The sequence below is a fragment of the Petaurus breviceps genome, unplaced genomic scaffold (assembly GCF_028583685.1).
Source record: "Petaurus breviceps papuanus isolate PSGF00001 unplaced genomic scaffold, PetGlider_PUasm1.0 90763, whole genome shotgun sequence".
Classification (NCBI taxonomy): domain Eukaryota; kingdom Metazoa; phylum Chordata; class Mammalia; order Diprotodontia; family Petauridae; genus Petaurus; species Petaurus breviceps.
In genome coordinates, this window is record NW_027187340.1 from 2,055,475 (window position 1) to 2,069,037 (window position 13,563).

The 13,563-nt window shown below is 45.3% G+C and overlaps 1 protein-coding gene across 1 annotated transcript; it reads left to right on the forward strand.

Annotated features, from left to right (window-relative positions):
* The first annotated feature begins 526 nt into the window (after positions 1-526).
* Positions 527-3,266, forward strand: SP9 (Sp9 transcription factor). Its single transcript, XM_069068602.1, has 2 exons — positions 527-667; positions 1,830-3,266. The coding sequence occupies exons 1-2, from the start codon at positions 647-649 to the stop codon at positions 3,264-3,266; spliced, it is 1,458 nt and encodes a 485-aa protein (XP_068924703.1). The 5' UTR covers positions 527-646.
* The last annotated feature ends 10,297 nt before the right edge of the window (positions 3,267-13,563 follow it).

Below are 13,563 nucleotides of genomic sequence, written 5' to 3' on the forward strand. Positions count from 1 at the left end.
GAGAGAGAGAGAGAGAGAGAGAGAGAGGATGAGTCGTAAAATGACAAAATTATCATATAGACTGGCAAAAGTCAGGAAATGCAAATTGAACAACTGACATTTTCTCATTTTCCTTCTCCCCTTCTGCCCTGGATGGTGCCTCCTCTCCCCTCCCCCATCCCACCCCATTTTCCCACAAGTGGTGAGGGAAGAGTCACATCTAACTTTGCATTTCTTGGGTTTTGTTATTTTGTGTCACAATCTTAGTGTTATTTAAACCTAGGTTGTTGTTGTGTGTGCTTTTTTAAATTTTAATTGCAGTATAATTTCTTCAGTCCAAAGCTTTGCGTCCCCCCTCCTCCCCTTCTGCTTTGACTGGCACGCGCCCGGAGCCCTGGTTCTGGCACCTCGGAGTGTCTGATTGGCTACGGGGCAGCTCCTGTCTGCTCTCTCTGCGCCCTCATTGGGTGAGAGTCCTAGCCAGCGGTACTTCAAAGCAGGCGCTCCCCACACTTAGGCTGAGTTTTGCCCACAGGAGCCAGGAGTATACTTAGTGCAAGCGGTGTAAAGCGGGGAGAGAAGGAGGGAACTGAGGAAACTCTCCTCCTCTCCGCCGCGACTGGCAGAGCCCCCCATTCGGCCCCAGCACTCAGCCAAGGGACGTGCTATGGCTACGTCTATACTTGGGGTAAGTCCGAGGCTCGGATATGTATTTGCACATTTTAAGTGGATTTATTTTTTTGTCATGGCTTCTCGGGGACGGTTTTCGCTTGAGAAACTGTTGCTGCTGTAATGCAGTTTCTGGTTCTTTAAAGACTCTTGCTGCATTTTCTGGGCAGATTCCGTTCAAGTTTGGGGAGCTCTGGAAACGCCTTTGCAATAAAACAATTTGTATGCAAGCTCCCTTTGATTTGGTTTTAAAGGAAAGGGGGGGGGTTCCTTCTTTCTCGTGGCTTATTTTCCCCTCCCCCTCATTCCCTTCCCCCCACTTTGGGAAATGTTGCAATTACGCTACCGTGGGGTTTCCAGAAAGCAGCTTTATTTGTATTGAAGTCTGTTTAGTCGCGTAAACAAACGTTTACGTTTGTGCTTTTATCCCGGTTTGCCCAACCTCTCTGTGACTTTGGAATCCTTCGCCGTATGTCGTTTCACCTCGGATTATTGTTGCATTCAGAATCGGGCTGTTTTTTGTTTTGTTTTTGTTTTTTTGTAAATGGGAAGATTTTAAAATTAGAATAGAGATCAAAATCATAGGAAGATTTGGGAGGAAATGTATAATTCAGTGATTAGCATTCGATTTGGTCTCTGTGTCGCTGTTTATCATACCATTTTCCCACCATTATTGTTATATTTACCTTCTCCCTCTATCCCTAAAAGGCGATTTGGGTTGATTCTATAAAAAGGGGTCTGGTTCTGCACACGACAGGCTAAAAGTGAAGCAAACCTGCTCCCCATTTCTGGGTAGGAGTTGCTGTTACGAGTGTCGCTGGATAAATGGATGCATCTTTTATTTGTTAACCTCCCCAAAGAAGAGCAACTTTTTGGATCCCAGAGAGCATTCCTTTTGATTCCCTCTGCCCTAGCATGGTGCGCTGGCTGCCCTGTGTGTGTGCAAAGTGGGTGTGCGGAAGCCAAGTAGAGTGTTATGGAGTGGGGGTTGGGAGGAGGTGTGAAATGGGGGGCCGCCCCCCCTCCTTGACTGTCTAGTACGGGGGTGACGAGGCTGCTCACGGGTGCACTTTTGTGTCTTTCCCCCCACCTCCTCCCGCCCTCTCCCTCCCCCACCCTCTCCTCCTCCCCTTCTCCTCCCTCTATCCCGCTCTATACTCCCCCTACCCCACCCCATCTAGGAAGAGCCAAGATTTGGAACGACCCCCTTGGCCATGCTGGCCGCGACCTGCAACAAGATCGGCAACACCAGCCCCCTGACGACGCTGCCGGAGTCCAGCGCCTTCGCCAAGGGGGGCTTCCACCCCTGGAAGCGCTCTACCTCCAGCTGTAACCTAGGCTCCAGCCTCTCGGGCTTCGCGGTGGCCACCAGCAGCCGAGGCTCCAGCGGACTGGCTGGCGGCTCCGGCGCCGCCAACAGCGCTTTCTGCTTGGCTTCCACCTCGCCCACGTCGTCCGCCTTCAGCAGCGACTACGGAGGCCTCTTCTCCAACTCGGCGGCGGCGGCGGCAGCGGCGGCCGGAGTGTCCCCCCAGGAAGCCGGCGGTCAGTCGGCCTTCATCTCCAAGGTGCACACGTCGGCGGCCGACAGCTTGTACCCACGCGTTGGCATGGCGCACCCCTACGAGTCCTGGTATAAGTCCGGCTTCCACTCCACCCTGGCTGCCGGCGAGGTGACCAACGGGGCGGCCTCCTCGTGGTGGGACGTGCACACCAACCCGGGCTCGTGGCTGGAGGTGCAGAACCCGGCGGGGGGGCTCCAGAGCTCGCTGCACTCGGGCGCCCCCCAGGCCTCGCTGCACTCGCAGTTGGGCACTTACAACCCCGACTTCAGTTCGCTCACGCACTCGGCCTTCAGCTCCACCGGCCTCGGCTCCTCGGCTGCCGCCGCCTCGCACCTGCTCTCCACCAGCCAGCACCTGCTGACCCAGGAGGGCTTCAAGCCGGTGCTGCCTTCCTACACGGACTCCAGCGCCGCCGTGGCGGCCGCTGCCAGCGCCATGATCACAGGCGCCGCGGCCGCCGCCGCCGGGGGGAGCTCGGCACGCTCTGCCCGCCGCTACTCGGGCCGGGCCACCTGCGATTGCCCCAACTGCCAGGAGGCGGAGCGGCTGGGGCCCGCCGGGGCGAGCCTGCGGCGGAAGGGCTTGCACAGCTGCCACATCCCCGGCTGCGGCAAGGTGTACGGCAAGACGTCGCACCTGAAGGCGCACCTGCGCTGGCACACGGGCGAGCGGCCCTTCGTCTGCAACTGGCTCTTCTGCGGCAAGAGGTTCACGCGCTCGGACGAGCTGCAGCGGCACCTGCGGACTCACACGGGCGAGAAGCGCTTCGCCTGCCCGGTGTGCAACAAGCGGTTCATGCGCAGCGACCACCTGAGCAAACACATTAAAACACACAACGGGGGCGGCGGGGGCAAAAAGGGCAGCGACAGTGACACGGACGCGAGCAATCTGGAGACTCCCCGCTCCGAGTCCCCGGACCTCATCCTTCACGACTCCGGGGTGAGCGCGGCACGAGCGGCAGCGGCGGCGGCGGCAGCGGCGGCGGCGGCGGCGGCTGCGGCAGCCGCTTCAGCGGGAGGCAAGGAATCCGCTTCGGGTCCAAACGACTCTTAGAGGTGGTGAGAGTGAGGAGAGCGAGCGAGCGAGCAAGAGAGACAGAGACACAGAGCGATCGAGAGCGAACGGGAGCGAGAGATGCGGAGAGCACGAGCGGGCGCGAGAGAGGCTTACTCCCGTCTTCCCCTAGTCCTCCTCTGCTCCCCGAGTTTGGAGAAGGAGAAGGAGCCGCTGGTGAGCTCCAGCGCCAGAGTTTGGAGCGGGAGGTGTGGCCCACCCCGCTCTAGGCGAATCTCTCCCTTCCCGACTGCAGCGGAGACTTGAATTCCACGCTTGGTCCAGGGACAACAACCAATAACCCCCGACAAATTCAAAACAGTTTTTTTTTTAACCCACAGAGACACAGAAAAACAAACACACGCACACGCACATACACACACCGCTATACAAACTTCTTGAGTGAAGAGCAATACACAGACTCTCCCTCCTCTATCTCAGCCCAACATTCCCCCCTCAGCCCACTTCTTCCCCACCTCAGAAAAAACAAAACAAAACCCACCACCCAGCAGAGACTGTCAGAACATTTGCAAACAAACGGGACCTATAAAAACAGACCCTTTGTGTGGATTATATTATATATAAAATACTCCAAGTCCTGCTTGATGATATCTATTTACAATGAGACTTTTTAAAAAGGAAGCATCAAAAAAGAGGCTTAAGGTGAGAAATTAAAACTGGAAATCTAAAGACAATTTCTCTGTATTTCATAACATCTGTATAAATAGGGTTCAAAAGATTGTGTTCTCTTTTATTTTCTTGTAAATGTTTATTCGAATAGGGTTTTTTTTTTGTGAATTCCTGAAATTCAGGGAGGTTTTTTTTTTTTAAATTTTCTGATGCACTTTGTGGAAGTCAGTATATATGTAAAGATATTTAAAATGTTGAGTTATCATTTCACTCACAAACACGTAAGTTAAGGTCATCTAAAGAAATTAAATGCGTTTATCTGTATGAAGAAAATCTTGGCATCATAATATTTTCCTTTTGCTATTATTAAAGGACTCTGAACAATACACTTCCTTTTCCCGGTTTCTCCTCCCTCTTTCTCCCCAAACAACCCTTACATGGGCAGACTTTTTTTTCCCCCGGTGGGGGAGAAAATCCTATCAATGATAGTAGTAGTCGATTTAGGGCATATCTGGTTCATTAAAAAAAAAAACAAACAAACAACAGCAACCACCATAATACATAGAAATGTCTGAAAAGGCAAAATAGTCTATATTTCAACAGCTAAATTAAATTTCTTTCTTAAAAATGTTAGCTGTGCTTTTTAATGTGAACTCTTTCAAAAGGTGACATTTTTTAATTCCTGGAGGTTTTGATAAAAAAGAGGCAATTTGCATTTTTAAAACATGAAAACTCGTCCAGGTGGAGGGAACACTCCTAGATCATAGTAAAACTGTGGGTTTTGGTTTTTTTGTTTGTTTGTTTTTTAAGCGAGTAAAAAAAAAAAATAAAACATTACAAAAATGTCTTTAGCCTCCCAAGGCTGTGTAGGTTGTGAGGTGATCTCAGGGGGATAAATTGCTAGTCATACTCCGGAAAAGACATTTCATGCCTAAATGAAAATCTTGTTAAATGTTATTAATTTTGACTTAGAGCACACAGCAGCCCCCTGTGCCTTGTATTCCCTTATTAGGGATTCATGTCTTATCAAATATCTAATTAATCTCCTAGACATCATTTGTTCTGGCCAACTTTATCTCAGCTGGTCCACCGGGAAAACTCAGAATATTCTCCGTGACAAAGCTCCCTTGAAGATCTTTTTAATTGTCTAAATTAACTGCACCAAATTTGCATGTCAAACGGTAAAGGGCAACCTGAGATAAAGTGTAAACGTTTTAAAAGCCCCCAAACTAAGCACTTGATTTGATAACTAGGCTTTTTAATGTTATGGAAGACAACTGCTCCTTCCCTTTTCAAAGACAGTTGATCTATGCAAATAGTGAATTGGAAATGCTTATGTCCCCATGCAGTCAAATGGCCCTCGCAGGTTATTTGAATATCAGTGGCTCTGCTATTGAAAAGGTTCAAGGATGCTCTCTGACTTCTTTGTGATTACTCAGCGCAGCGTCTTATTCTGAAGAAAAAAAACTCAGGAATAATTAAAGGCTGGGATAAGGCCTGGGAACACATTTGGGACAGGAATCTCATTTAGACAGTCTCTTTCAAAATAAGGCACAGTTAAATTGACCAGAAGGCAATTATTGAAATGAAAATTATTTTCACTCCCTTTGTCTTCTGACCACCAACTTAACAGCCACAGTTTAAAAGAGAGAAGGGAGAGAGGCAAAAGAAAATGGTTAAATGAGATAATTTCGCAATTCAAAAAATGTTAATTTAGAAAATAAAGTCCGTGTTCAAAGAAAAAAATATTTCTAAGAGCCCCCTACACAATAGCAAAAGCAAGCTAAGCCAGCCCCCACGGAAATTCTGTTTTATTACTGCCGGTCATATAAACTCGAATGAGGATTTTGAATCTTAAAAAAAAACAAAAAACCAAACAAACTCCCATAACCCGTTAATTTTTAACAAAATCCCCTCCCTCAAAATACCGCTCTGGAAAGCACAGCCAAGTATCAGACTCTTAAGGATAAGTACTAGTGCAGGTCGCCAGGCATGCAGGACAGAAAGGGATCTATCCTGCCAGCAGCATTTTTTTCAGGGGCATTCCGGGCAGCTTTGGTGTCATTTAGCAATGTGATACCATTGTGCCCCTGCCCCCCCACCCCACCCCAACCTTCCCTTCCTTGCCTTTCCCACAGCTTTCCTACACAGTACTACTTTCCCCGGATTTTTCCTTCTTTCTCTTTGCTGTTTTCTCTGCCACCTCAAGCTGTTGTTATCTGAGTTTCTCTTGGGTGTTTTCTCTCGGTCTTTCCACCCAGAGTAGGTGGGTGGGTACCTGGAAAAGCTGGTGGAAGATGCATGGCATTTGGGGGGGTAGGGATGGGAATTGGGGGGGGGGAGGATAGGAGAGTAGTAGAGCTTGGCGAGCATAACACTGTCGCGCCAGGGTAAAATAAACAAGTGAGGTCGCCGGGGCTGCTGGGCTGGGATTTCTCCTCCTAGCTGGTTGTTAATGTTGTTGGGTTTTCAGAGGAATGCGATGCTCCCTGGGTGTTGGGCAGAAGTCAGCTTTGTTTCCCATGTATAATAAAAACAGATCAAAGGACCTGACCATCCAGGTCCAGTTTCTCTCCGGCTAGGGCTACACTTCTCAGCTCAGTGATCAAGGACCTTTTTGCGTTGCTGTTGCCCCTGCAGGTCAAAAAACGTCCATCATCTGCAGACTCCCCAGAAACGGAGATGGGGAAACCGCTGAGGGGCTGCAGAGCCGGTTCCTTCAGCGAGGAAAATAGAGAGCGTGTAACCTGAAAAGAAAAGAGAGAAGGAGGGAAACACATTCCCCTTCTCCGTTAAAAAAAAAAAACGACAAAGAAAAAGGCACCCCCCAAGGCAACACCTCCCTCAATAAAACCCAAATTACTCACTCTCAAGACGTCGTAGGCATTCGTAGATCAACCCATAAGGGTGAATGGGTTTAGGTTCGGAAAATTTTTTACCCAAGTGGTTGGCAAAGGGGTGTGTGAAAGAGAATAAGTTTTGGAGGAAGGTCTGGGGATGTGTGGGAAAAGAAAACAAAACCGATCATATAAAAACTCCTTAATTTTCTTCTCGAAACTATATTACTGAATAGTATTTCCTTAGGGAGACTGCTAAGTGGAGAACCTGCGGAAACACGGGGGCTCTACTGGTTCGGCTTGGGAGGATGGGCCTCGGCGTCCCCCAGGGTGAGAGGGAGCCTAAGACAAAGCGAAGAGAATTGGAGTATCCTTTCTGGTTCGGGGAGTTTAGTCCAGAGAGGCTGGTTTAGAAGACTCTATTGGCCCCACGTTTTGAAAATTTAATTTCGCTTTATTCGGTGTCATTTCAGATGCTCTCTGTTTTGCGAGTTTCACCGTCAGTACCAGGAGCTCGGCTAAGTTTTCGCCCATCCCTGCCACCACCCAGCCCCAATCCAAACAGGTTTGGAGCAAGGCTTCAGGGGTCGAGGGCCCAGCTCTGGAGCTGACTTCTCCTGCCCCACCAGAACTCGTTGTCTAAGTTTCTGATCCGCTAGGAGTTCTATTTTCTGTTGTCATTGTTCTTTTTCCCTCGGTAGCTTCCTACCTGAAGAGTGGGGGTGGGGTGGGAGTGAGAGGACTGAGAATTACAGTATTTCCTTTAAAAAATTATTATTTTGAGATTAGATTCGTGCACCTGAATGCATATGTGGACTTTTCGTTAAATCGTTAAAAGTCATGTAAAAATGATTTTCTTCTATTCAGATGAAAACTTTATTTATTTTAACTCTAATCTTATTTGCATCTATTATCTGTATTCACCAAGGCTCTCTTCCACTACAAAAATGCAGATGAAGTAAATCTCACATAAATCCCGCCCATTTGTGTAATTGGTATACTAAGTGTTTATTTTAAGTGAGAATAATTTAGCTACAAATTTTCTTAAGGAATAACATTCTTAACACATTAAAAAAACTGAAAACTCTGATTTGCTTTTATGTTTGACAGTCGTTCTTGATTCCTTTGAGAGGATGCTTGTAATTGTGGCTCTCTGGCGCCATCTAGAGTGCAACGATAGGAAGGGCAGCACTTCCCTCTTGTCCCGGCGAAACTAGGCAGAAAAGGGAGTGGGGCTTTATTTAGCACCCAAGCATTAGAGAGCTAGGGAGCCCAGTAGAGAAAAACTGAGGTTTGGTGTTCCAGAGAAAAAGAGGAAATGAGCGATGATAAAGAGGCGTTACTTTGAACGTACTGTATTACTACTTTGGCTATTACAGTTCCAGGTCGAGAAAACGGGATCGTTCCTGAAATGTGCCAACTCAAAGTCAAAGTAAAACGAAAAATTAACGCGAACTTGATCCCGGACTTGGAATTACTGCCATTTAACGTTCTTTTAAAAATGTAACTTCGGTGTTCTAGAACTCTTGGTTCTAGAACTCTGAGCTCGAATGGGCAAGATTCGTGAAGTCCAGCATTCTGACCACCCACAGGGGCGACCAAAGTCTGTGTCCCTTCTTCCCCCAAGGTCGTTTGGTGCTAGTGAGAATCTCTGGGGGGTTGGGAAACCTGTCCTCTGTGGGGGCTAGGCCAGCCAAAAGTTTCCATGATGAATGGGAAACCAAGTTGATCAAACCAGCAAGGGGAAAAACCCCAAACCCTAGACTAGAAGATTTAAGTAGTTCTCTGAGGAAGGAGTAGGGAGAGAGGAGACAGGTATGGGGAGGTAGGGGTAGTTCTATGTTTCACAGTCGCCGTCTCCCCAAACTCTCCAGGGCACAGTGTCTTTACACACGAACGGTCCCAGTCCCTGATTGAAACTGAAGATCCAGACTGCTGGGAATGATTGGGAGGCCGTAAATTGTGTGTGTGTGTGTGTGTGTGTGTGTGTGTGTGTGTGTGTTGTGTGTGTGTGTAGGAAATGGAGAGAGAGGAAGGGGGAGGTGAGAAGTCCCTAAGTCCATCGCCCACAGATCCTCCCTGGGGATCAAAGCTCTCTTGCAGCGCAAACAGACCCCTTTTTCGCCCCCACCTTTTTCCTTTTAAATCAAATTCTAAAATCGGATAGCAGCCGGGGGCGGTTTGATAATTTTCTCTCCAGTGTGTGGATTGTTCTCTCCTCCAGTACCCTCTCCTTCTCCGACAGCTCCCCTCCCCCACGCGCCTTATTTTATTTTTATTTTAAAAGCAGCAACCTACATGCCCACCCCAAGTGCGCTCCTGCGGCGGAGCTGTTGGCAGCTCAGCGGCGAGCAGAAGACTGCAGCCTCAGAGCGCCAGCTCCTAGGAACGAATCTCCCACGAACTCGCACTGAGTAAAATGTAGCGTGTTTCCGGGGGAACACGGTAGCCACCTTTGCAGTGGGTAATTCGGCTAGATTTGTATTTGCTGTTTTAATACAAACCCCACTGCACTGCCTATTTCAAAGATGTGCTAATTACTACTTGGGTACCAGGGCGCAAAGTCCTTGTCCATTTCCCAGTACAAAGTAGGTTGCTAGAAAATTTGAAATTGCCTTTCAGCCTAAAGCTGCCTTACCTGAATGTCATAATTACAGTAATTATGTACATCCAAATTACATGCTAATTAAATTAGAATCAAATCGTTCTAAATCGAAATCAAATGAGGTAGTGAAGAATTAATCAATGACAACATAAATAGAGAGCTTCCTTCAGAGATATTTATTGTAACGATCCAAGGAGGAATTTGATCTGAAAAAGTCACCTGTTTATTTACTTTCAAATTAGTAATCAGTTATTATCCCTTCTCCATAATTTTAACCGTTCAGTGTTACTTACCCCCCATCCCTTCCAGACTAGGGAGTTTATAGAAATACATAGGAGGCAAATATATTCAGATACATGCCTGTATATATGTTGTGTGTACATATCCACTTTGGGTGAAATATCTGGAAGTGTCTTTGATGTTGTGACTTCTCAGGGTCACCTAGCTCTCGGGACCCTTTCACTTTGCTAGAGCATGCAGGTTTTCCTTGGCCCTTTCTTCATTTTAAATCCTCCTCTAGAGAATTGTTTTTCGTGTTTCTTGGTGGTTGCTTTTTTTTTTTTAAGGTGAAGCTATGAATTGATTCCACTCCCCCTTCAGCCTCCCTCCCTATCCTCTTTCTTTCTTAATGATCGTTGACACGGTGACTATCAGGTCTCCATGGGATTTTCGGACTTTTTATTATTGCCCAGGATAGAAGGAACAAGGGAAACAGAAACTGACGCCAAAAAAAAAGGGAAGTTTGGTGATTCACCTGTGGAGTCAGCATTTGAAGGCCTCGAAAGCAGAAAGGAAGGAGGCTGGGTGATAAATTCACCAGCTTCCTCTTCTACTTGCCCTAGTTCCTAAGCAGAATGAGGGTCTGGGTGGGGACCAAGGAATTTAGAACAAGCCAGAGTGCAGGTATTGAATAGGTTCTGTCCACTCATCATAAACTATGCCGAGAGAGGGAGGAAATCAGAAAGAAAATATGGGCTGCTGTGAGCCTGGCAGCTGGGCGGGGAGAAGATTCATTCCCTCTAAAGGAGAACCTCAGCTTTAGTAGCTGCAGTCACGCAATGGCTCCCCAGAGTTTATCTGTTTTGTTGGAGGAAAGGGGGGGAATCCTCTTTGAGAGAAGCCCACCAAGGAAAATGCTGTAAAGTAAGGGAAGGAGCAAACCAGTGGCTCTTTTACCTTAGACCTTTCTAGTCAGGATTTGAAATCTTATTCATTGATAGCAGCTCTTCCCTTCCTGTTTATGTTCCTTGGAGTTTCGGATGTGTTCTGCATTTGCTTGAGTCACTTGGGTGAGGAAAGCACAAGGACACCTAAGGGTGACTAGCTTCTCCCAAAGTCCCTAGGAGTAACAATTCCAGTCAATAGCTCACTGAGACCCCCTGTCTGCCCCTGGGTCTAGTCACTGGGGAAAAAAGTGCTACTTGGCTAGTCCTAAAACAGCTAAAACCACAGTATGTAGGCAGCAGCCAAGAGCCCTGGACTCTTATCACCTCTCCTTACTACGTAAAGCATCTTTTCCGTCATAAATTGCTTTGGGCCCTTGTGAGAGCAAGATTGACTTCTTTTGATTCTCTCCACGGGGAATGGAGGATTTCAATTTACACTGTAGCTAATTCCCTTCCTGTTTCCTCTCATCAGCTCCTTTCTTTCACCTATTTTTGTTTTCCTCCTAATTCTGGAGGTGAGGCATGATGTTGTGAAAAGATGTACAAGGAGAGGAGGAAAGGCTAGGTCTGTTCCTTTAGGCTCTTAAGTCTTTGAATAAGAGACTGAGACAAGTTCTCTCTTTTGGGACTTTGCAAAGGTGAGTTCCTTTCATCTGTTAGCATTAAGATTTACACATTAGGGCCCAATCTTAATCCCGTTCACAATTTCTTTTCTTGCTTGAGGTGCACTGAAAGACTGAAAATGCTGATCTCTTGAATTTAAAAAAAAATCCTTTCCTTAGGGCTTTTAATTGGTGATAATGACAAACTTCATTTTTCTCAATAGGTTCCCATTAGTAATTTATTATTTAAATGCAAGGGATCATTTAGCTAAGGCAAAGCTCTTTCTGAGGTCTCGCAAGCAGGCTGCACAGAGGAATGGAGCATAGGGACTTGCAGAATGCATCGCTTAGCACTCTCTGTGTTGTGACCAAGGGGTCATTAGGCATACAGATAAACAGTCCTGGGAGCCCAGGTAGATTTTTTAAAACCTGCAGGTCAATGGTAAGTTATGTTAAATGTTCAGTGATTAAAACTGGAAACATCAGCTGGTAGAGCATAAGACTGATATGATTTACTATCAGCACGGGTTCTCTGGAAAGCAACAAAAAGGTTTCCCAAAGCTTTCCAGAGAAAAGAGTTTTTCTCAGGTATGATCAACACATCCTCTTAAAAATAAAAAATGTGCAAGGTAATCCAACCGGCTGCTAAATGACATGCTACATCTGTCTATCTTGGCACAGATTTACCAAATGCAATTTTGCCTGAGGGCACATTTCCATACACAGATATTGGAACAATCAAGTCTCACTACAGAAATCATAGTTCTTTCCTAGCCATTTGTAAATCAACAGCACCTCCTACAGGAATTAATTTGCTCATGTTAAATTAAGTCAAATCCACTAACACCAGGTACTAGTGAACCAGTCAGAATCAAAGAAAAGTGTGTGCATTACCCCTTTCAAAGACAAACAAAAAGGAAATCTAAAGAATGTCACTAAGATTACCAGCAACTAATCCTCAAATTTATTGTTAATATATTGCAGGGAAAATGGGGATGGAATACTCATACTCAAACAAAATGGACATGTGTTCAGTCATTTCTAAGACAATGTCACAGTAGAAGACAGTTTTAATGGGCCTCAGCTTAAGAACATAAACTATGTGGTTCTTCTTTGGCATCAGAGAATGTAGGGAATCTATTTTATGAATGGGTTCAGCTCTCTCCCAAATCTTTTATTAGAAACTGCACAGAAAAGTGATACCAAAGAAAAAGATCTCGTAGAATTATCTAGTTAGTTCATTTCCTTATGTTCTCCTGTAATTTACATCCCCATTACAACAATCAGAAAAACAAACCTAGAATTAGGAGTTTTTAATTTACAGCTATGTCAAGATAACAAAATTACTTTCAAGTTATTTTCCTTATTATCTACGTTAAGGCATTTAAAACAAAGCAGGTCTCCATAAAACCATGCTTTATTATTTCTGTGCGTGTACGTGTGTAAAATGCCTCTCCTTTTGATTTTTAAGTGTGGAAAGTTGAGATGAAAGCCATCCAAGTTCTACTCTGATCTTTAGCCAAAGTCACCTTAGGTGCTTCATACCAAAAGCTGTATTGAAAATTCAAAGCCTACATAACTATAAGCTGTGTGTATGAGAAATGTTTTGTCTGGTAGGAGGCTTCCTTATAACCAAACAAGTTATATCTGAGCTTTTGTTTGCATTTTACACTGTCTCTTAAAACATCAAGAAAAATAAGCTAAATTACAGAATATCCAAAAAGACTTCCTTAGCAAAAAAGGGGCCTTTGCCTCTTAAATGTTTACACTGCTTTACATAAAGACAAGTGTCAGGAGGCTAAAGGACAGTCGAGAACTGCTGTAGATTGGTTTATTTTTCATTCAAAGTGCACAATTAAAACTAGTTTGGCCAAGAAACTCTTTTATGTGTTAACAGTGCCCTGTTTCATCAAATTACAAAGTTACTGCCAAACCGGCAGGAAGAAGAGAAAAAAGCATAATAGCAATTAAATCTAATAGGATTAAGATTTTTCTTAACTTAGTACTGATAAAAGATTTCTTGGGTATAGGGACACATAACATGGCTTTACTTGTAATGTTCCAACTTATAGATTCATCATGGTCTTAACTGAGCTTTAAAATCTAAGGAAAGTTATTAAACAAAGAGAAAACCCAACTTAATATTTACTTCAAGTATCTAAAGGCACTCAATTGTCTTTTGTTGTTGTTAGGGGGTGGGTGAGAATCTCAGAATCTATACAACTTAATTTATCCTGAAAATGTGAAAACATGATAAACATACTTGTATACATATTAAGTCTTATAAGTATTTACTTGGTTTTTGCATGTCTCCTCAATTTACACTAAAATCTTTTTTTGACTATTCACTATCTTATTTTCCCCCACTTTTGAATTTAAGGATGTTTTGCAACACAATGTGTTTTAGTACCTTGTTCCTCTGAAATCAGACACAACATAAAAAGCAAAGTTTCTCAC

Coding starts and splice junctions, on each gene's coding strand:
- SP9 (XM_069068602.1), top strand. CDS start 647: ATGGCTACGTCTATACTTGGG. Junction 668..1,829: donor TGGCTACGTCTATACTTGGG/GTAAGTCCGAGG, acceptor CACCCCATCTAG/GAAGAGCCAAGATTTGGAAC.